Source organism: Cynocephalus volans, chromosome 4, assembly GCF_027409185.1.
Source record: "Cynocephalus volans isolate mCynVol1 chromosome 4, mCynVol1.pri, whole genome shotgun sequence".
Lineage (NCBI taxonomy): Eukaryota > Metazoa > Chordata > Mammalia > Dermoptera > Cynocephalidae > Cynocephalus > Cynocephalus volans.
The window spans coordinates 39,778,862-39,802,167 of record NC_084463.1 but is presented as its reverse complement, the minus strand read 5'-3'; the positions used below and the strand labels follow the sequence as shown (position 1 = coordinate 39,802,167).

The 23,306-nt window shown below is 43.7% G+C and overlaps 1 protein-coding gene, 1 long non-coding RNA gene and 1 pseudogene across 2 annotated transcripts; 2 read left to right on the top strand and 1 right to left on the bottom strand.

Annotated features, from left to right (window-relative positions):
• Positions 1–5,757: 5,757 nt before the first annotated feature.
• On the top strand, positions 5,758–20,567 carry LOC134376034 (laminin subunit alpha-1-like). The gene is made up of 9 exons (XM_063094729.1): positions 5,758–5,788; positions 7,023–7,279; positions 8,438–8,617; positions 12,817–12,906; positions 14,106–14,223; positions 15,288–15,466; positions 18,552–18,692; positions 20,106–20,334; positions 20,494–20,567. Exons 1-9 carry the CDS (start codon positions 5,758–5,760, stop codon positions 20,565–20,567), a joined length of 1,299 nt encoding a protein of 432 aa, XP_062950799.1.
• On the bottom strand, positions 10,034–11,074 carry LOC134377276 (transcription factor JunD-like; annotated as a pseudogene).
• Positions 20,568–21,370: 803 nt separating the features above from the next.
• Positions 21,371–23,084, top strand: LOC134375288 (uncharacterized). Its single transcript, XR_010023388.1, has 3 exons — positions 21,371–21,450; positions 22,069–22,318; positions 23,015–23,084. It is a non-coding gene; the product is annotated as an uncharacterized LOC134375288 (long non-coding RNA).
• Positions 23,085–23,306: the final 222 nt, after the last annotated feature.

Sequence of the window (23,306 nt, the reverse complement as noted above, 5' to 3'; positions counted from 1 at the left end):
GCTGAGATACTCATAGGTGAGCACTGATGGCTCTGGCCAAGGTTGTGGTCAGGAGCTGGGGACAGGAAAGGGGCTTTTTGCATTCTCAGGTCTGAGGATGTCCGTAGCTTCATGTCACAAGTGGGTTTGTCTCTTTCTAGGGGTGCTAGGCTGTCACTCAGAGCTTACAGAGAGGGAAAAGTGAGGATCCCCACAGAGGGAATTTGGTGACATGATTGGTTGTGCTTTTGAGGTAATTCTAATGAATCTTTCACAGATTTAGCAAAATCATTCCAAAACACTTGGTGAAACTGAGCTACAGGAGCAGCTATATGGAGAAAAACGTTGAGACTAGGAATGGAAACCAACTTCCTACTTTTCAGTTTTGACTTCTTACATAAAGTGGCTCAACACTTTTCCCTTTAAATAATACTGTTAGTCATGGTCACATGGAAATAGTGACATGTGGACTGTGGATCAGCTGAGGGGAAAAAAAAACCTCATGTAGTTTGCAAAAGAAGAAATGAAACTGTGTGTGGTTGCAGGATGGCCTGTTTATCTTTATGGACTATCCCCAGTAATTCCCCCACTCCCCGGCGGGCATTCCCCCCCTGTCTTCCCGCCCCTCCCACCCCCATTTGCCTGGGCACTGGCCTGGCCCCGCCTACTCTGGGGTGTCGAGTCCTCCCCCTGAGGCAGCCTGGAGAGGCGGGGAGCGCGCCCGTCTCCCAGACGCGGCGGGGCAGGCGGGCGCACCAGAGCCTGTTCGGTCCCCGTGCGCACGGGAGCGCGGAGCGATGACAAAGTGGCGACACAGGTGGAAGCGGCGGTAGAGGCTGCAGAAGGAGGAGACCTGCGAGGGGAGCGGCGTGGTTTAGCCGGTAGGACCCGGGTGAGGGGGCTGTGGCTCCCGAGCGAGGCAGGGGAGTAGCGTGGTCGGGCCGAGATGGAGGCGGCACGGGGTGCATTAGGAGGGTTCCCCGGATCCTGAGTTCAGGAGGGGCGGCGGAGGCCAGCGGGGAGGGATGCAGACGGCGGGCGGGGTGCCCGGCGCTGGCAGAGACAGGAGGCTGGGACGCCCTCCTCCCCTCCGGTGGAGTCCAGCGCTGCCCCGCCGTATGTCCGTCCTTCCGTCCCCAGCGTGCCGGTGGCCTTGTCCCAGGGCTGCTGCGGTAGCAGCTGGTGGGGGACGGTGCGGGGGCCAGACCGGAGTAGCAGGTGCAGCTGGGCTGGGGCCTCCTGGTCACGGGCCGTGTCCTGGGGTCCCAGGCCTGGTGAGCCATCGCCGCCGCTGAGAGTGCGAGGGCGGCGGGGACGAGGCCACCGGGGGAGGGCGGGGAGCGGTTTTCTCGTCATCGTCATCATTCCAGGTTGAGTGTGTTCTTTGTATTTCTACTTCCATTACTGCTGACTTTCATCCCTGCAGATGTGGTGCTGGGGCACGTCAGCGTCATCTTTGAGATGGAAGAGCCCTGTGCAGCGCTTTGGGAGAGCGGTCTGCTGTGGGGGATCCTCTCGGCCTTCGTCTGTCTGGGAGAGGATTGTCTCTCTCCCTGTTTGAAGGATACTCTTGTCCATACAGTGCTCTTGTCTGAAAGGCTTTGTTGTTGTATTTGTTGTTGTTGAATTTTTTGTTTGACGAGAATGTCTCTTTCTCTCCTGGACTGTGAGTTTTCTGTTGAAGAATTTACTGAAATCTGTATTAGGACCTTATGTGAGTGTGTGTGTAAGTGTGTGTGTCCGTTGTGCGTGTGAGAGTGATTGTGTGTGTGTGTGTGTGTGTGTGTGTGTGTGTGTGTGTGTGTGCTCCTCTCTTGCAGGTTCAGTATTCTTCCTTGGCGTTCTGTGTTGTTTTGACTCTTTGACTAGTGTAAGTGAGGCTGATCGGAGCGTTCATATATAAACTTTTGTGTGGACAGATTTTCAGTTTTCGTTCGTATGTACCCAGCGTTAGGATTGCTGGGCCCCGTAGTAGGTTTACATTTCACATTTTGAAAAACTACCGACCTGGTTTCCTGGCAGTCTGTAGCATTTTCCAGTCTCTCCCTCATTATATGTGGGTTGTGATATCTCTATAGCCTTGTCAATACCTTGCATGGTGAGAACAGGAAGTGTAGTCAGCCAAGCAAAATAAGGGTGACAAATAGTGCGGGTTTCGTTTGGACAAAGGCTGGCAATTCTATATGCTAGCAGACAATGCCTCACTTTTTCTGTATTATGTATTAGACCTATTTGTGAACACATGGTTGGTGAATTAGTGATTACACTGGTTTGCTAGGTCTGCTGTAACAAATAACACAGAGCAGGTGCCTTAAACAAGAGAAATTTATTTCCTGACAGTTCTGGAGGCTGGAAGTCCAAGATCGAGGTGTCGGCTGAGTTGGTTTCTGCTGAGGCCTCTCTCCTTGGCTTGTAGATGACCACCTTCTGTGGTCGTGTCTTCACGTAGTCATCTCTCTGTGCATCTCTGTGTCCTAATTTCCTCTCCTTATAGGGACACCAGTCATGTTGGATCGGGTCCCCTCTAAGAGCCTCATTTTACCTTAATCACCTCTTTTTTTTTTTTTTTTTGTCTTTTTCGTGACCAGCACTCAGCCAGTGAGTGCACCGGCCATTCCGATACAGGATCCGAACCCGCAGTGGGAGCGTCGCCGGGCTCGCAGCACCGCACTCTCCCGAGTGCGCCACGGGCTCGGCCCCTTAATCACCTCTTTAAAGGCCCTATCTCCAAACACAGTCACATTCTGAGAACTTAAGCATATGAAATTTTGGGGGACACACTTCAGCCCGTAATGGGGCTTTAGTGAAGACAAACTGGATTTCGACCCTTCACAGCATCCTTCTCCTCTTTATCAGGCTTACAGCTTGCAGTCCCCTTCTTAGTTTGTTTCCCGGTCCCCAATTTGGGGACCTTGAGGACTACTGAGAGATTGTGCAAACATTGACCAGTTTCCTAGCTGAAGCTTTGATCAAGATAAGAGTTAACCAAATCCTCCCTTGCGGGCTTGTCCTAAAGTTTTTCCACTATGGTTATTCATCTATTTTTTATCACTTTCTTACATATTACTAATCTCTCAGTATAAAAGCTGACAAGGGCTTGATAAAGTACTACAACATGGTACTGAGATAAATGCCACTGGTTGAAGTAAGAGGTTGGGAAAACTGGGTTCGTGCTCACCAGTTGCCTCAGCCTGGGATTTCTGTCCCCCTTTCCTTGCCATCTGTAGGCGTGATGTGGCATAGTGGTTAAGAGAACAGACCGCTGGGGTCAAGTCCCACTGTCTACAGTGTAGTACCTGTGAGATCCTGGGAAGATTACTTAACCTTTCCGTGCCTCAGTTTCCTCACCTGTAAGGTAGGAGAAATAACAGTACTTCATGAGAAAAATGTAGTTGTATGAATTTGAAGAGTTTATAATTCTAATAAAGCATTTAGCACTATTTCTGGCCACAGTCAGTGCTCTGTAGACATTAGCAGTCATGAATTTTTGTTTCTTGTGCTCTCTTCACCTCTGCTCCCTACTCATCCTGGGCTGTCATCACAGAAACTGTAGGACCAACTGGAACAACTGTCCCTGTGCTTCTTTAGCTATGAACATGGTTTCCAAGTGAATGTAGGAGTCTTTTTTTTTTTTTTTTGTAGTATTACAAAAAGAAAGTTCAGCAACCTTAGATGTGTTTGGATATTTGGGGACTGTGCTATGGCAGGTGATAATCATGGTGGTTAAGGACTCTGGAGTGAGACCACCTGGCTTTTAATTGGGACTTGCAACTAAGTAGTTTGTTCCTTGACCTGTCCCTACCTCAGTTTCCAAATGTGTAGAATGGGGACAATATCAATGATAGGCTTGTTTGGATTAAGTGAGATGATGTGAGTAAAGCTGTTAACATGCATTAGTTCCTTCCATTTTCAAGTGTGAAACTGGGAGACAGAAGGTAAACATGTTCCATTTCAGATGTCTCTGTAAATTACCTTGCCTTCTGTACATGTTGTAGTCTAGTTCAGCCTGTGCAATGGTGGTGAGTGATTACAGCCCACATGCTCATAGTGTTACTTTCATGATGAAAATATTCGCAAAACAGAGGAGTGCATTGAGGATGTTCTCCCTTGTCCTCATTGAAACCCCGAGAACACTATTTTGTTTCAAATGTGCTTTAGAAACAGTGATTGCTTTCTAGAAAGAAGGCACATTAACACAGTGGTATCACATGCAGACTGCTTGATTGGGGGACAGGTCTTGTAGGTGAACAGAGTTATTATAATGATAGAGAATTGTCCTGTGGAATTAAGTGGTTTGTGATCAGCTAAGTTTAAGAAACTCTTCTGTTCCTGGAATTAGTGGGGGCTAGGATGGGAAGAAGCTAAAAAAAGAACAAACAAAACCCCCCAAAACCCAGAGGCAATAAGACTCAGAGTAAGTGAATAACAAGTTCCTCCCCAGCACATTACACATGCATGTGAGTGTATATACTGTACACATACACTTTTACATACATATATTATATATATATACATACATATATATATATATTTTTTTTTTTTTAAAGAGAAAGGATGGGACTTTGGTTTAAAAAAATCACAAATATCAATCTGGGTTAGAGGAAAGCTGTAGCAAGTGGCAGTTCACATGGAAAAAGGCATTTTCTTGTTGTTGTTGCTCCAACCCCCACCTGAGTTAGTAATCCAAGTTAGTAATCCTGGGTTAGTTACTCTCAGAAAAGTGAATGCTTGCTAAGGCTGAATGACTAAAAGAAGGGACAAGATATTTTCACTCTGTTCTTCTCAATTCAGAAAACACTTGGAGTTTGGTATTCAGTTCCTGGGATTCACATTTTAGAATAAGGGTGTGTCCAGAGCATCATGATAAGGAGATGAGGTCTTGCTAAATGATGAATGTTTTAGGAAACCAGAATTTTGAAACTGAAAACCAGAAGACTTTGGATTCTGGATGTTCAAATATTTTAGGGACAGTTATGTGAAAGTGGAATCCGACATCTTTTCTGTAGCTACAGAGTGTAGAATTCGTGGGGTACCTTGAATCACTGTTAAAAACAAACAAACAAACAAACAAACCCTCCAAAAGCCTGTAATGAATGGGGCAGCGGCCATAGCTGTCATAAACCAAAGGCCCGTCTCAGGAGCGAGTGGGCTTCCTGGCACTGGACGTGCTCTCACAGGGCTGGGTTATTGGAGAGAGGACACCTTCTTGGGGCTGGATTTGAGGCTAGATATCTCCAGGGGTCTCTTCCAAAGTCAAGATTGGCGTGGTTGTTTCCTCATTCTGTTAATGGTCATCTGCAGCCCTGTATTCCCAGTTTGCTTCCTCTCCACTCTTTCAATTTTTAAAAAAATTAAGAGAGCTGTTTTTGAGCCACTTTAGGTTTACAGAAAAAAAACAACAACCCATATACGTCCTCACTCTCTCCCTCCCCTATAGTTTCTCCTATTATTAACATCTTGCATTAGTGGGATACACTTGCTACAATTGATGAGCTAATATTGATACATTAGTATTAGCTAAGTCCAAGTTTGCATTAGGGTTCACTTGATGCTGTACATTCTGTGGGTTTGGGTGCGTGTATAATGACATGGGTCCGCCAGTGCAGTATCATCCGGGACAGTTTCACTGCCCTAAAAATCCCCTGGGCTTCCCCTATTCATCCCTCCCCTGCCCCTGAACCCTGGTCAACCACAGGTCTTTTTACAGTCTGTATAGTTTTGCCTTTCCCAGAATGGCATCCATGGGGTCTTTCAGATCGGCCTCTTTCACTTAGCAATATGCATGTACGGTTCCTCGATATCTTCTGTGGTGACTAGCTCATTTATTCCTATCACTGAATAACATTCCATTGACTGGGTGCACCGCAGCTCGTGTGCTCGTTCACCTGCCGAAGGACACCTGGGTTGCTTCCAAGTTCTGGCAGTCATGAGTGAAGCTGCTTTAAAATCTGCGTGCAGGTGTCTGTGTGGGCCTAAGCTTTCGATCACGTGGGTAAATACCAAAGAGCACCATTGCTAGATCATGTGGTAAGAGTATGTTTAATCGTGTGAGAAGCTGCTAAACTGTCTTCCGTGGCGCCGGCAGTGACCGGGAGTCCCCGCTGCTCCACGTCCCCACCAGCACTGGGTGTTGTCAGTGTTCTGGAGTTTAGCTGTTCTAGAAGGCGTGTAGTGGGCTGACTTTCTTCTCATTGTGGTATCTCCAAATTACTATGAGAAAGACATATAACACTGTTATTACTATAATATAATACTCCTGTTACTCAGAATCCAGTTAGAGAAAGACATTGGAAACAAGAGAACAAGCTCTTAATCCTAATGCTGTTGTTAATAATATTAATACAAACTTATTTGTAAGTACTTTTTGAGTTTATTTTTAAAATAAATACCACCAGGAGAATATTCATGAGACATAGTTCTCATTAACGTGTATAAGTAATGATACTTAACAGCATAAAGAGACATCGATGATAATCATATAGCTGTTCTCTCAAGAAGCTCGTCAGTTTTTGAGCAGTTGCTACTGACTCTATTTTTAATTTTTTTGTTGTATATATTTAAGGTATATGACTTGATCATTTGGTACATGTATACATTGTGAAATAATCACCATAATCAAGATAATTGTTATGAGGGGTCTTCAAAAATTTCAAGGGGGGATTTGTAGTATCTTTTAATCCCATTTTTCCAAGAACCTTTTGAAGTACTCTCATATTAATCACATCACATCGTTACCTTTTGTGTGTTTGTGGTGAGAACACTTAAGAACTACCCTCTTGGTAAGTCTCTGGTGTACAGTCCAATTTGGTTACCTGCAGTCCCCATGCTGCACGCTAGATCTCCAGAACTCATTCCTTCATCTCTGCATCACTGAAACTTTGCACCCCTTGGCCAGCAACTCCCCATTTCCCCCTCCACAGACCCTGGTAACCACCATTCTGCTCTCTGCTTCTTTGAGTTCAACTATTCTAGGTTCCATGTGAGACCATGTGGTTTGTCTTTCTCTGCCCGATTTACACTGACTCTGGATTGAGGTTTTTCAGTGTTTTTGTTTCAGGTCTTTCAGGTTGCATATGTCATCATTAAAGCTGCCAATGCACCTCGCCCTGGAAACTGGATTTTGGAGCACTCTCTGAATGGCACCACATTCAGCCCCTGGCAGTATTATGCAGTTAGTGACACAGAGTGTTTGACTCGCTACAATATAACTCCAAGACGGGGGCCACCCACTTACAGGGCTGGTGATGAAGTGATCTGCACCTCGTATTATTCTAGACTGGTGCCACTAGAGCATGGAGAGGTACCGTGCCCACTGCAGTGATATCTATATTTTTATCAGAGTCCCCTGCCTCAAATGTTAAGATAGCCATTGTAAGATCCAGTATTAAACACTCAAAATCAATATCTGTCAATACAAAGATCTTTCATGTAGCTCTCTAACTCTATTTAAAGTAGCTTTTAATGGTGTCTGTTATGGTTAATTTTTCTACAGATACATTTTACCTTATTGATTTCTTCCCTTCAAGGACATCCCTCAGTCTTCACTTTGCTGTGTTTTAATAACTCCAATAGATCCTCCTTTGGAGTATCTTTCCCCCAACATCAGGGCAAGAATATTTTCTGAAATATTAAAGAGGACTAAAAAGCCTCTAAAAGAGATAGTCCCAGGGCCGGCTCCATGGCTCACTCAGGAGAGTGTGGTGCTGATAGTGCGGAGGCCGCGGGTTCGGATTCAACATAGGGATGGCCGGTGCTCACCAGCTGAGTGTGGTGCAGACAACACCGTGCCGAGGGTTGCGATCCCCTTACCGGTCAAATAAAATAAAATAAAATAAAAGAGATAGTCCCAATTTTCTCTGTGAAGTTCTCCTTTTTGGTGGGTGTCGAGGACTGGGAGATGCCCATGAAGGATTATGGCATGGTGCTCAGCACGCCCAGACTGTACACACTTCGTTAAAATCATGGTGTAATGGAAAAAACCCATTCTTTAGTAGCACCTGGCTTGGTGAGATAAAAGTACAAGGACTCTCAAGTGCTCTTCAGAGAAGAAACTCTGCAGCAAGCCCCATGTTGTTTCAAGAGAAGGGATTAATTAAGAGAGCAGGTATCCTTGGCTTTTTGACACTGTTTCCTTGCTCTCCCCAGCCTCTTTATGGCATTTAGAATTTGCTTCAGAGAAGTCGTAGCCTAATGATAGACGCTAGAGAGAAGTGGTCCTGTTAAAAGATTTCCAGCAGTCTCTGCGACACTGGAATGGACAACTTCAACAAGTCGAAGAGTGTTGAGATCATGGATATTTACAAGTAGTTAAATGTAAGACAGCTTTTAACAAGAATCTTGTTTTGCATTGATTTTAGATAGTATCCTTGTAAAGATTACATCCCAAAGGTAAACAATCAGTGCTGTATTTTTGCATCTTTGAACTGACATTTGTTTATTTTAATGTCTTCGTCTTCAGATTCATACATCACTAATCAACAGCAGACCAAGTGCTGATGATCTGTCACCCAAGCTGTTGGAATTTACTGCTGCACGTTATATACGCCTTCGCTTCCAGGGCATTCGAACACTTAATGCAGATCTCATGACCCTTAGCCACTGGGAACCTAAAGACATTGATCCTATTGTTACAAGACGAGTGAGTATATGGCAGTGCTCCTGACCACTGTGAAAAGTTTATTTTGTTTGGGGGAAATCTTCTCTTCTCTTTCTGTGGTCCTTTTCCTCCCAGGTTGAACTTCCCCCCACTCCCCCGCTGTTATGTTCTTATTTTATTGAAGATCATTATATTCATTCCAAATACTCCCTGTGAAGCAGGAGATGGTACTGACGTCCTGTGCTTAGGTCCCTTCACCCTTCTCCATCCCCACAGTGCCTCCATGGAGTGAAGGTGGTGGCCTTTGTCTTCACATTCTAGTCTGACTCCACATCTGATCTTCACCAAGCAAGAGGTTTTTTTAATCTCAAATTTTAAATTGAGATATGATTTACATTCAAGAAAAGGTACAGATTTTAAGTGTATAGTTAAGTGTACAGGATTTTGTGGACAAATATTTTCATATCCCTTCAATAACCCAAGATTGGAATTACTAGGTTATAGGGTAGCTGTATGTTTAACATTTTAACAAACTCCTAACTTTCATCAAAAGTAGTTGTACTGTTTTACAATCATACCAGCAATGTGTGAGAGTTCTGCGTATATCACATGCTTTCAAGTATTTAGTGTCAGGAGTTGTTTTCATGATGGCTATTCTAATCTGCATGAATTGACGTCTCCTTGTGATGTTAATTTGTATTTCTCTGATGACTAATATTGAGCATGTGCTTATTAGTATCTGATCAGGTTTTTTTGTCCATTTTTATTTTTTATTATTTATTTATTTATTTATTTATTTTTTGGCGTAAGGAGACTTTACTGAAAACAGAAAACCGGGTGAACCAAGGATTACAAACAGGAATGTGGACTCATAGCAAAACGAAAAACAGAACAAAAAGGGCGGGGGCGGGGGAGCGACAGCGAGGAAAGAGGAGTCTCTTTTTCGTCCCATTTCTTTAAAAAACCAACACAAGAAAACACACACATGCACAAGCAACGTTTGTTCCCGAGTAGAAACATAAATAGGGCAGAATCGAACACTCTGTTCTTCTCTCTTCCAAAGGCAAAAAAAAAACTAAAAGGAAAGGAAGGCAGGGCTTGAGGCGCGCTCCATCGGAGGCCCTTCTGCAGCGGTGTGTACAAGGAGCGGCCAGGACGCGCGCGTTGGTGCAACACGGGGCGGCCGCCCGCGGGAGACAGAGGCAGCGCAGGGGGGGTCATGCGCTCACCCCCCAGGAGCAGGGGGTCCAGATTGTCGATTCCGGGGCGCCCTCTCCGCATCCTGGGCACCCTGGGGGGTAAGGCCCCGGGGATGGGGCCCTCTCCGAGTCCTGGGCACTATCGGGGGGGATCCCCGGGGCCACGACCTCTCCGAGTCCCGGGCGCCCACGCCCCCCCCCCCCCCCCCCCCCGCGTCCACCTCGGAAGGGGGGCCGCGCATGCGCCCCGCGTGCGGGCTCAGTACGCGAGCACGTGGTGCTGGGGCAGCAGCTGGCAGCTGCTGTTGACGTGGCTGAGGACTTTCTGCTTGAGCTGCGCCACCTGCTCGCGCAGCAGGCTCGCGATGGATGCCAGCTCCGTGTTCTGGCTCTTGAGCGTCTTCACCTTCTCCTCGAGGCGAGAGATACGCTCCAGCTTGCGCTTGCGGCACTTGGAGGCGGCGATGCGGTTGCGCAGCCGCTTGCGCTCCGCCTTGATGCGTTCCTGCGTGTCCATATCGATGGGCGACAGCGGTGGGCTCTCGCCAAAGCTGGGCATGTCGGGCACCGTTTGTGGCTCATCCTTGAACGCAGCGAGGCGCGGCGGGCCCAGCGCGCCTGGGGGTGGCGGCGGCAGGAAGGGCACGGGCTCGGCGGCGAAGGCGACAGTCACTGCGCTCCCCGCGCCCCGGGCGCCGCCCGCGTAGCTGCTCAGGTTCGTAGACGGGCGCCTCGGGCGCGGCTGCTGCCGCCGGGGCCAGCTCGCCGAGGGGCGCAGCGGCCGCGGCAGTGCCCGAGGGCCCCCCGGCGGCGGCGGCTGTGCCCGCGCCCAGTTGGCTCTGCTTGTGCAGATCCTCCAGGGCCTTGACGAAGCCCTCGGCGAACTCCTTCTCCTCGCTGGCCGCCACCTTGGGGTAGAGGAACTGCGTGCTGGTGGTGACCAGCCCGTTGGACTGGATGATGAGGCGCTCCAGCTCAGGTGAGGCGAGCTTGAGCAGCCCAGGTCCGGGGACGCCAGTAGGCCGTCGGGGGGCGCCGCGCTGGGAGCGCCATCAGCGCGCAGGGGGCCCGGGGGCGGCGCGGCCGTGGGCTTGAGCGCCGCCGCCACCTGCTAGCTCAGGCTAAGCGTCAGCGCGTCCTTCTTCATCATGTTGCCGGCCGCCGCCGTCGGGGCCGCTGCGGAAAACAGGAGGCCCGGGGACGCGAAGCTACCGCCGCTGCCACTGGCGCCGCCGCCGCTGCCACTGGCGCCACCGCCCAGGCCGCTCAGCGCCTCATCGCCATAGAAGGGTGTTTCCATCCTCCGCCTCCCCTGCCGCGCCGGCCCGGGGTGGGGGTGGGGGGGAGTGGCCGCGGCTTCCCTGGGGGCCCGCGCCGCCCCCGTCCGCTCGGCCCGACCCGGCAGCGGCCGCTGCACCCGGCTTCAGCCGGCGGCGGCTCCCTTGTCCATTTTTAAATTGGGCTATTTGTCTCCTTATTACTGAGTTATAAAAGATCTTTATATATTTTGTGCATAAGTCCTTCATCAGATATGTATATATCGCAAATATCTTCACTGTGTCTGGAATTTGCTCATTCACTTTCCTAACTATGACTTTTGATGAACAGATATTTGAATTTTGATGAAGTCCAATTTATCATTGTTTTCATTTATGGCTAACGCTTTCTATATCTTCTCAGGAAAATATCTGCTTATCCCACATTTACAAAGATATTATCCTATGATTTCTTCTACCAGCTTTCTAGTTCTAGCTTTTCCATTTGTAATCCATCTCAAATTAATTTTGTGTTTGGTGTGAGACAGGATTCAAGGTTCTTTTTTCCCCATATGCATATGTAATTGTTCCAGCACCATTTGTTGAAAATACTTTATTTTCCCCCATTAAATTGTCTTGGTGCCGTTGTTGAAAATGATTTGATCTTATTCTCGTGGGTCTATTTCTGGACTCTCTACTCTTCCATTGATCTGTTTGTTTATTCTTATGCCAATAACAAACTTTCTTGATTACCTGATTATAGTAACTCTTGAGGCTAGGTGCCATAAGGTCCAACTTAGTTCTTTTTCAAGATTATTTTGGCTATTCTAGGTTCCTTGCAGTTCCTTACACATTTTAGAATCACTTTGTTAATATTTTCCAAAATAATGCTTGTTGGGATTTTTATTGGGATTCTATCGAATCTTTAGATCAATTTGTGAAGAATTTTGGAAGACATTTTAACAATATTGAGTCATCCAATCCAGAAACATGCTGTATTCCTCCACTTATCTGGGTCATCTTTTATTCCCCTTGGCAATGTTTTAATTTGTAAAGACCTTGTTCAATAATTCAAGAAAAAAGAACTCAAGGGCATACAGAATGTACAGTAAGACTAAACTGTCACTGTTTGTAGATGATGTGACTGTGTACCTAGAAAATCTACAAAACAACTACTAGAAATAATAAATGAATTAAGCAATGTTGCAATACACAAAATCAATAAACAAAAATAAATCCCATTGCTATATACTAGCAGTGAACAATGAAAAATAAAATTTAAAGAGGTATTCATTTGCACTAACATGCAAAGACATAAAGAATTGGTGAGAGCGGATCCTAAGAGGAGAGCACTTCATTCTGTTAACGGCTGATTTACACTTACTGACTTTCGTGTGTTAGACTAACTTTGCACTCTGGAATAAATCCTGATGGTCTTGATATATTATCCTTTTTATACCATGCTGTATTTAATTTACCTATTTTTTTTTTAGGGTTTTCAATAGCATGGGTTTTGAAGGTGACTGTCTTGGTTTAAAATGCGGCCAAGTTGGGAAATTCTTTTAGACTCCTTTGGATTCTACTGATTAGCTAATTTGAACATTATTTATTTTAATTGAGCACAATGATTGTGCATAAAATATAATTTTTAAATGGGTATATAATTATATTTTAGATTACCAATTACAGCTCTTAAAGCACCTGAGATAGTTGTTGGTGTGCCAATTTTTTTTTTCACTGAAATAAAAGAAGTGTTAATTTTGTTTGTAACTTTCTTTTTCTATAGTATTACTACTCAATAAAAGACATTTCTGTTGGCGGGATGTGCATTTGCTACGGCCATGCTAGCAGCTGCCCATGGGATGACACTACAAAGGTGAGTCCTAGTGTTTTATATTTCATTAAATCTTCAAAATAGAAGGTGTGGCTGTAATGTCTACATTGTTCTTATTTATTTAAGGCAGACGTTGAAGGGTATATAATCTTTTTATTGTTTTGGATATGACTCATATTGATAGGCTATGTTGGATACTGTAGGGGCTAGTACATTCTTAAAATTTGTAATTAAATCTATGATTGCAAAAATAAATAAATAAATAAATAAAATCATGCCGCCTAACAAAAAGGTTTTATCTGGTTTCATTGACTTACAGTTTCATTTATATTTGTTTGGAGGATATATTTCAAATTAAGTTTTTACTGTGATTTTTTGTTTTGTAGTAAAATATTCATAAAATTTATCATTTTAACCATTTTAAAGTGTACAGTTCAGCGGCCTTACAGAGTTTGAAACTCTTTTCTCTATAAGAGGTCAAGCAAAAAAGCATATGCAGTTATAAATTATGTTTGTACTTTGTAAAAGAAGGGTTCCCCTCTTCTCATCTTCTCCCTTTCTGTTTTGTGGTGCTAAATTAAGATAAAATAAAGTTGATCTGTCTTACCATAATATTAGGTGAATCTTCTTCTTTTAAACCACTCACGTGAAGTTACTTCTTATTTTCCCCCAATTTTTGTAATTCTTTACCGTTGGAATAAGATTATTCTATTTTTCTTTCGTTCTTTTTTTTTTTGCAACCGGTAAGGGGATCGTAACCCTTGGCTTGGTGTCGCCTGCACCGTGCTCAGCCAGTGAGCGCACCAGCCAGTCCTGTATAGGATCCGAACCCACGGCCTCGGCACTCCCAGCGCCGCTGCGCTCCCAGCGCTGCACTCTCCCGAGTGAGCCACAGGGTCAGCCCTATTTTTCTTTTTTTGATGCTGCAAAATATATAGATAAACAGCAAGAAAATTATTCATAAGAGCTTCCAACCCTACAAAGTCAATATATCTTTTTAAAAACATTTTTGTTAGTTAACCTATATTTTAGTTTTGCTTTATCTTCACTTCTGTTTGTAACCACCTCATGTGTATGTTTTTCTCTAATGTTGAAATGCCAGTTTGCTTTGATATAGCCATATATCTTTTATTGTGAAGTCTTGCCGCATATTTGACTGTAAGTGGTTCTTTTTTAAAAAAAATTAAGAAAACTATGCAGGTAAGGTTTTCTGATCAAATGTTGTATTCCTTGTTGTTTAGAAACGACAGTGTCAGTGTGAACATAACACCTGTGGAGAGAGGTGTGACAGGTGCTTCCCAGGATACCACCAGCAGCCCTGGAGGCCCATGACCGTTTCTTCTGGCAACACATGTGAAGGTGAGTACACTAGAATCTGAACAGTGTAGTTCTTTCCCTCTTACCGTGTTGAAGTTTATGGTGTCTTAACTTTTTAAATTTTTAAGTAACTTGTTTTTTTAGAAATCCAAATAGTCCCTAAAGCTGCAGATTACCTTAATAACATTTAAATTATCGAAGCCTAAGTGGACCTTTATAGATTTGCTATTTTACTTAAGGCTCCCTTTCCATCTATTCATTTATTCTTTATTTGGATTTAATTTTTAAATAGGTAATATATTCTCAAGATTCCAACATCTGACAATATATAAAAGTATCTAGTAAAAAGCATTACTCCCACTTCATTTGCATCCTTCCCACTTTTTGTTATTTCCTAGCATGTTTCTTCTAAAATTTGCATGCAAAGAAAGCGTGTATTAACATATTTCTCCTCTCCAGTTTTCACACAGAGGATGACATACTATGTGTGCCATTCTGCACATTGCTTTATATATTTAACAATATATCTTGAAATTCTTTTATATTAAAATTTGAAATGCTGTTTGTAAAAACAGTTGCAGAGAATTTCATTATATGGGTGTAATATTATTTATTTATTTATTTATTTATTTTTTTGTCTTTTTCGTGACCGGTACTCAGGCAGTGAGTGCACCGGCCATTCCTATATAGGATCCGAACCTGCGGCGGGAGCGTCACCGCACTCCCAGCGCTGCACTCTCCCGAGTGCGCCACGGGCTGGGCCCGGGTGTAATACAATTTAAACAGCTACCTATTAATGAATGTTTTGGTTGTCTGTTATTAACACAAGCAGTGGTGCGGTGGTTAAACATCATTCACAAGTATGCAAACACTTCTGCAAAGTGTGATCCCAGAGGATGCATTGCTGGGTCAGTGGGTGTGCACATTTATTATTTTGATGGATATTCCCGATTATCCTTTATAATATTGTCTATATCATATTTAAAAGACTTATCCTAGAGGTTTAATTTAATTTATAGTCATAGGAACTTACTAAGAGAGGGAAGGGTTTTCTCTGTAGGATAAATACTATGTTTATTAATTGAGATGTTAAAATATTCTCCTAGAATGTAATTGTCACAATAAAGCCAAAGACTGCTACTATGATGAAAGTGTTGCAGATCAGAAGAGAAGTGTGAACACTGCCGGACAGTTCAGAGGAGTAGGGGTCTGCATAAATTGCCTGCAGAACACCATGGGGATCAATTGTGAAACCTGTGTCGATGGACATTATAGGCCACACCAAGTAAGAGTCCTCCTTCACCACAGCTGAGCTCCACTGTCTTCCTGGAGTGCAAGACACTTCACCGAGCCTCAGGCCCAGTACTGCACACTCATTTTCTTTTGTAGTACTTCATTTACGTTCCCGTTACACTGGTCGTGCTATTCAGATCTGCATTTCCTACTCTGTCCTGTTTTCTTGCTCAAATTAGGATGCTCACTTATTGTTATTTAACTTGGATTTGGGGGCCTTTTGGCTGTGTAATCTCAGGTAAAATCAACCATAGACATGAAGATTTAGCCAATAACTAAAGCAGCTGTATTTTGCCCATAGCAGGTGTTCAGTCAATCCTCCATTGACTTGATAGCTGTTGCACAGATACTTATGAGAGTCTGTTTACAGGTGACGCTTAAAATGTGGCTGTGAGGGCCAGCAGAGTGAGGGGGCTGGTAGCAGTGCTGGTGGGGAAGGGTGGCATTTGCTAATGATACTGACTGCTGTCACCCTCGGAGAGATGTTTGGGGCCTTCTGACTTGAGATCACCTTATGCTCCTGAGATCCTACATCCCCTTGGTACACAAAATCATTGTAATAGTCCCATCTTGAATAAAAAACTGATACCTTGTCACTGGTATTATTATTGATATTATTGGTAATATTGCTGTTATTTCTAGCAAGATAATCCAGGACAACTCCTGCCTTTCAGGCTTTTCCTTAGGAGGATGAGCCTTGCCGTCCCAGTGACTGTGGCCCCGTGGGGTCCCTCAGTTCTGCCTGTATTAAAGATAAAATCCATTCTGACTCATGCAATGGTAAGGTCTTGATTCATTTTTGTGTTTGTAGCTGATTTTTTTTTTTTTTTGGTGGAAGACTTGTGCCTCATGGAACTGTTACCATCATGTAGCAATTTGCTGATATGATTCTTCATTGATTCTTTTGTTCACCAAATATTTTTCAAGCACCTACTATGCATCAGGCAGTTTCCTAGGACCCAGGACTATGTACATGAACAAGATGGTCAAACTCCCCACTCACAGGCAGACACTAAATGAATGAGTCCATGAGGAATATAATGCCAGGTAGGGATAGTGCCCTGGGCATGAGGCAAAATTAGTAGTCACGATTGGAGGGAGACAGGGTGTGAATGTGACAATGTTGGGGTGATGAGATGACATTTGAGCAGATAATTCAGCAAACAATGAAAGAAGAAATAGGCTGAGTTTAAAGCCATACATGAAACACAGTAAATAGCAACCCTTCTATTTAGCTCTTAGAAGACACTCGAGGGCTTTTGCATACATCATCTGACAAAGCAAGCAAATCCTCCAGTTAACTTGGTAAATGTCAATGTTCTTTTCATTTCAAAACCTGGCAAACAGACTTGAAAATACCAGAGTCTCCTGAATAGGTTGTATCTGTTGAAAACTTCTGTGAGCCCATCAAATTCTCAGCCACTAGCAGTGGTCAATGGGGATGGACCAGAAGGGACAGATGTGCTACTGTGGGGCCTCCCAGCAATGTGGAGGGTAAACTGCACAACTGAATTGATCCTTATGTGTAACTGGTGAGGGGAGGGAGGTGATGCTGGTGATGACAATTGCCCTTGATTGGACTCATTTTAAAACAGTATCATTTAAACTTGTCAACCATAGCAGACAGAATTTTTTGAACCCATTTCACAGGCAAGGAAACTGTATCTCAGAGCAAGGTACTGTGGCTGGTACCCTGGAGCTTTGTGTTATCAGCAACACATTCTAACCATCTGAGCTGACTGGCCAGCCCCCTGCCTGTTTTTGTGAATAAAGTTTTATTGTAACAGAGCTATGGCCATTTGCTTATATATTGTCTGTGGCTGCGTTCAAGCAGTAACAGCTGAGTTGAGTAGTTGCAACAGAGACTCTGGCCAAAAGCCTAAATTATGCACTCTCTGGTCCTTTACAAAAAAATGTTTCCTCCCACTCCTTTAAGCCTCTTTTACCTTCATGTTGGGTCACTGCTGTTGTTTTCCCTCCAGGGAAGTGGCCAGGTCAGTGTCCATGTAAGGAAGGTTTTGCAGGAGAAAAATGTGATTGCTGCCAGTTAGGCTACAAGGGTTACCCACTCTGCATCTGTTGTGACTGCAGTCCGGCTGGCAGTGTGAATGATGACCTGTGTGCAGAGCCGTGTCTTTGTAAGGTATTTGTAGAGGTCAAGGACACCCTTGAGTTTCCTTTGAGGTTCTCTGTAAAAGGAACATGTTCTAGGCTCAGATGATCAGTTCTTGAGAAAAACAATAAGGTTTAAGCAGAATTCCCTCTGTGTGGGCACCTGATTTTCTTTTTTGGTACCTCTGGGCACTGGCCGTATATTCCAGAGGCATGTCTGCAACTTCTTGGATGAAACCAAACACTGCATATTGTTTCTTACCTTCACTTAATTCTTCCAGAACATTCATTTCCAGCTTTGTATTTGGAGGAGAAACAGGTAAATACTAAATTTCTAAGAACACTAGTTAAAGACAGTTATATTATTTTGGATTTCTCTTTAAAAGGAATCCAACAATCACAATAAATGCATTAGTATAGTACCAGTGAGGGGTTTTATTTGGCCAAATGATATTAATAACAATTTCCCCATAATTTGTAGGATTTCCTGATGTACCTTACATGTTTATTCCCACGTAAGCAGAGTCCTAGATACGGGGGCACTTCAAAAAGTTCATGGAAGAACAAAATTAAAAGATTATATGAATCTTTCCATGAACTTTTTGAAGTTCCCTCATATATGATTGAAATTATTTTTCAGTGTTTATGAATGGGACAATTTTAGAGCCCTCTTCAGATTTTGAAATGCATGTAAGATCAGCAAAAATGGAAGTTTAAAACAAAACAAAACAAGCAATTTAAACATTATGACCAAGCTCTATGATCCTTGTTCCTGCTATTAAATGAAATGGTATTTACTTGTATTTCAAACTATCTTTTTTGGAAATATTAACCTCACGAGACTTCACATTTGCTTTGGGTGTTTATTCATGTACTGTTTCTGTGGCTCGCCAAACACCTTTCTTGTTATTGTCATTTTATTCTGCCTATCTAGACACAAGTTAGTCTTTTACCCTAACTTACAGGAAAATGTTGAGGGAAAAGACTGTCATCGCTACAAGCCAGGATTCTATAACCTGAAGGAGAGAAACCCCCAGGGCTGCTCCGAGTGCTTCTGCTTTGGCGTTTCTGATGTCTGCGATGGCCTTTCTTGGCCCATCAGTCAGGTGAGAGGCACCGCATGTGAACCAGATTTAATCAGCAGGTTGTCTCACTCTAGTTCTCTCCAAGTCCTGTGTTTGTTCCCACAAGTGTCCCCTATGGAAGCGTCAGGATGATATGGCACTGTAGAAGGCATCACGTTTGAATTTCTTCTCTGGGGAAGCACATCAAGTGGGGAGCTCAAGTCTCACCCCACCTGCCTTACTAGTCTCAGGCCAGAAAGCACACCAGGACATGGGTCAGGAGAATGTTCCAGCTCAAACAGGCCGGGGTGGGAGGCGTCACGTGGCAAGGGTGAGGACAACAGAAGGAGGCACAGGGTAGAGGAGGACAGGTGAGTTGTTTTGAAAACAGAGAGTTCTGGGGGGTCAGTTTGAGGGGGTGCCAAATGGTGACCAGGGGAGGAGACAGTGTGATGTCTGGAGGCCAGGGAGGGGCTGCAGGGGTGGACTCATCTGCAGGTGACTACCGTTGTGTATATGTGAGGGACAAATTGGGAGCATAGGATCCGGAGGTTCTTGTCGTACATTTGCACCATTTAGGTAAATAGCAGGGACAACAAAGAAGGGGAAGTCAGAGTTAGCAAGAGGCATTTTAATCAATGCATTTATTAAGTTCTTTGCTATTTTTTGGTCTAATGTATATATATACATATATACTCATGGCCATTATGTTTTTTGGTTGGATTTTTTTTTTTTTTTTTTTTTTTTGCAGCTGGCCAGTGCGGGGAACTGAACCCCTGACCTTGGTGTTACAAGGCTGCACTCTAACCAACTGAAGTAACCGGCCAGCCCTGTCATCATGGTTTTAATCATTTATTTGCTCATAATTAATCTGGATCTGGGGGATGTGACTCAATCTCAGGTTTTCCCGCTCCCTGGACAAGTGGAACTGTCATGGGCTGTGCAGTTCAATAGCCACATTTTGTTAATACCCATCTCCATTCTTTGTGAAAATATTAGCACTGGACTGGGCGAATTCTAAGGTGACTTCTATTCATATTCTAAAATACTTGGATTGTTCTTAAGGTGAGCAATATGTCTGGGTGGCTGGTCACCGATTTGGTCAGTCTGAGTAAGCTCCCATCACAGCAGGAGGCGCTGTGTGGGTGGCGCCAGGTCAGCATCAACAACCCCGTGGCCCTGCAGCGCTGGCCCCCAAGTACTACTGGGTGGCCCTGGAGGCCCACCTCGGAAATAAGGTGCATGTGCTGCTGGGGGGAACAGCGTCCTGGACAAGGTCTCAGAGAATGTTAGGAAAGAACATCTGCCGTTTGCCTTTTAAGAAATCTTATTGGTCACTTGAGTGTTGGGCAGAGCATTTCACAGTCTCGACTTACATCCAGTACACAGGATCTTTCGGATCCCTATTTGCTTTTTGTTGCAGCATTTATAAATGGACATCTGTTCTTGTCCCAGTTCCTAAGCAACCTGTTTTGTGAATCTTCATCCCCTTTCCCGTGGCAGACTTCTGACTTTCCTCCTGAATTCCCAACCCACTTGGGCCTTCCTGAAGTGCTCGTCACATGTCTGCAGGTTAGTGGCGGCAGACTCACTGCGCGGCATATGGCAGGCCCTCAGAGAATGTTCCACCCTGGGACTGCTGAGCTGATCCCCCACTTCCACATCAGGACAGGCTATTGCTCATGTAGAGTTCACATTTAGCAGCAGACAGAATACTTTCTGTTTTAATTTTAAGAAAATGCAAAATGGTGATTCCACAACGTGGAAAGTTGGTTTCCAGGCTGAACCTTCCCTTCCATGGCATGTTCCCGCCTCCCTCACGGGTTGTGCCCCTTCTCTCCAGGTTCTGACCAATCTGAAAACACATTTGGGGGAATCTATCTCAACAACTACAGCTCCCCGCTCAGCTTACCATGAGTTTGGTTTGTTGTAAAGCAATGGAATACTGTCATAGTAGTGTAGTCTTGTAGCTTGGTAAGTTTCTAGTTAATTTCATGGTTATATTTTAATTTTATAATTTGTTTTGTATATTTTTAAGGAGTGTTTTTTTTCTAAATAACTTTTTTTCATCAAATTATAATCCTAGAACATGTGCTCTATTTATAATATGATCTTATCACCAGAGGTCAATTCTTTTTCTCTCAAGATCACTTGTCCAGTTTTATGGTGCAAAATTGGGTTCTGAACAACATATTGTTGTAACATACGCATCAGAAAGAAAATCTTTACTTTACATTAAAGGGTATCTGATCAGGAAGAAATACCTTTAGTCCTTCCTTTAAGTAGCAGATCAAACATGCTCCTTGCTTTTCTCCTGCAAGCCGGGCAATCAAATCAAAATGTTGAGATTGTAGATGAAGATCAAACTCCCCACCTCCTTAATTATTTAAGTTAAATAAATGTTTATTATGTGATTAACAGAAGTTTACAGTAACTTACCTTGGGGTCTCTAAGAAGGAGTGCATTTTTCTTCTGTGCGTTCAAATAATACCCTGCATTTGGGTAATATTGGTTAAATGAAATATTCATATAAAATGCTCCCCTTTCTCTGCCTTTAACATGAATTTTCTTACATATTCTGGCCACTGAGATATCTTGCAGCCTAGATGTTTGCAGACGGATCCTAAAGAACACTTTCTCTCACTTGGGGCTGCAACTGTTTTCTCCTTTGGTGTTTACTTTCACTTAAACATTTCAGCTGACTTCATTTGGTGAATTCCTGAGATACACAGTGTCTTATGACATTCCAGTGGACACAGTGGACAGTGACCTCACGTCTCATGCCGATGTCATCATTAAGGTAATTGCTTTTGCATTGCTTTTGCTGTAGTGGTTGGGGCTTAGTGGGGTGATAGTTTTATGACTAAAAGTGGCTAGGCAAGCGTAGAGGGATTCCCAAAGTGGTAATGTCCCAGGGCCTGCAGCATGCCTGGGCAAAAACCATTTCAGGTTCTTGTCTCAGGTGTCTGCACCCCATTCCTCTTACCCTGAGTGATCTGCTCCTCCACCTCCAGCCCGAACAACTAGAAACCATGGAAAGTACATCACTTTTGTTAACAGCAGTTTTATGGAACGCTGGAGGTATATTTACATACTTTTTCTCCTTCTGTTCTTTAGTTACAGATTAAGGATGTCAGATGGGCTGCCTTAATAAAAACTGTGGGCAAATGCATGCCTTTGTTTTCTTTCCAAGATCCCAGCAAAGTTCACAGTCTTTTGATTTATTATTGGAATCCTCTAAAAGGAATACAGTGAAACACCTTTTCTTTGATAGTTCTAGACCAAGAGTTGCACAAACCATTACATGTTTGCTGCTGGAACACAAGTGAAAAAGCATGTTGCTGAACACAAAATTTGATTTTATTTTTGATCATTAAATTGAATTATAAATACACTTCCTCTTGTTTTTAAATGTTAGGGAAATGGATTTGTTCTAAGCACCCAGGCAGAGGGCCTGTAAACTTCAGCCCTACGAAGAGTACTTAAATGTGGTTAGACTCGTGCCTGAGAACTTCTGAGATTTTAATACCAAAAGGGAGATCGATCATGACCAGCTGATGACTGTCCTTGCCAACGAGACACATCTCTTGATCAGAGCCAACTACAATTCTGCAAAAAGGGCTCTTTACAAGTGTGTATTGAGAAGGGAGGAAAAACTTATAGTGAAGGTACTACAATCTTTATTTATTGTTATATATTTTAAGCTTAATATATTTTACATTTACTATTTTAAGGACACAGCTAAAGGAACCTGCCATCTTATTAAGTATTTTTAGTATAATTTTATTGAAGATATAAAAATAGTCATCCATGACAAATGTATCTAGCAGGAAACAGGCTTGACGTTAGGATCAGAAACTTTCAAGGAGGGTTTCTGAGAAAAGCCTGATGAGTTAACAGTCACGTGGACCATGTTGCATCTGGTTCTCACTCTCCTGATGTTAAAAGCCTGTTTAAGCTAATGTGTCCATCCTTGGTCATTTTACTACCTTGAGGAGGTCAGTTTCTGGCAATGCCTGGCCAGGCATAAAAGTTGGATGCTGCTAATGCAAACATAGTATGATACATTGAGAATAACCTCTGTATTACTGGGAAGTCTACTGAATGGACTGATTTTTCAGAAGTGTTTCAATGTCAAATGCAACATCAGACCCTTCCTACAGCTTTCTATGCACATTAAATGATGACCGTGTTTCCCAGAAATAATCATGGCTCCCAGAGCGTGTACCTGTGTGAAAGTCTTCAGTTACAAAAATTACATCACCACTTTGTTTGAATTAAATCTTTTAGGAACCCATCTTTACTGAGGTGTGAGATGTCACTTGTGAGCCTGTGAGTCACATAATGGCCCCCATCTGTTGTAGGTTGGATTCTGTCTCTCTGGACACAGCCAGACCTAATGCTGTAGGCCTGGCAGTGGCCACTGACGTGGAGTGCTGTGAATGTCCCCAAGGCTACACAGGGAACTCCTGTGAGGTAATGCTTCTCCTCTCTTACCATCTTCTACCTTTCTTTCTTTCCTATGGGAAAAACAGTGCACTGGAGGTGATGTAAAGATGCACATTTGATTTAGGTTTAGAAACCCAGTGTTTGACTCAGACTCTTTTGGGCTATCAGAATATTGCAAGTCAGTCACATTGTTTAAAGAAATCCAAT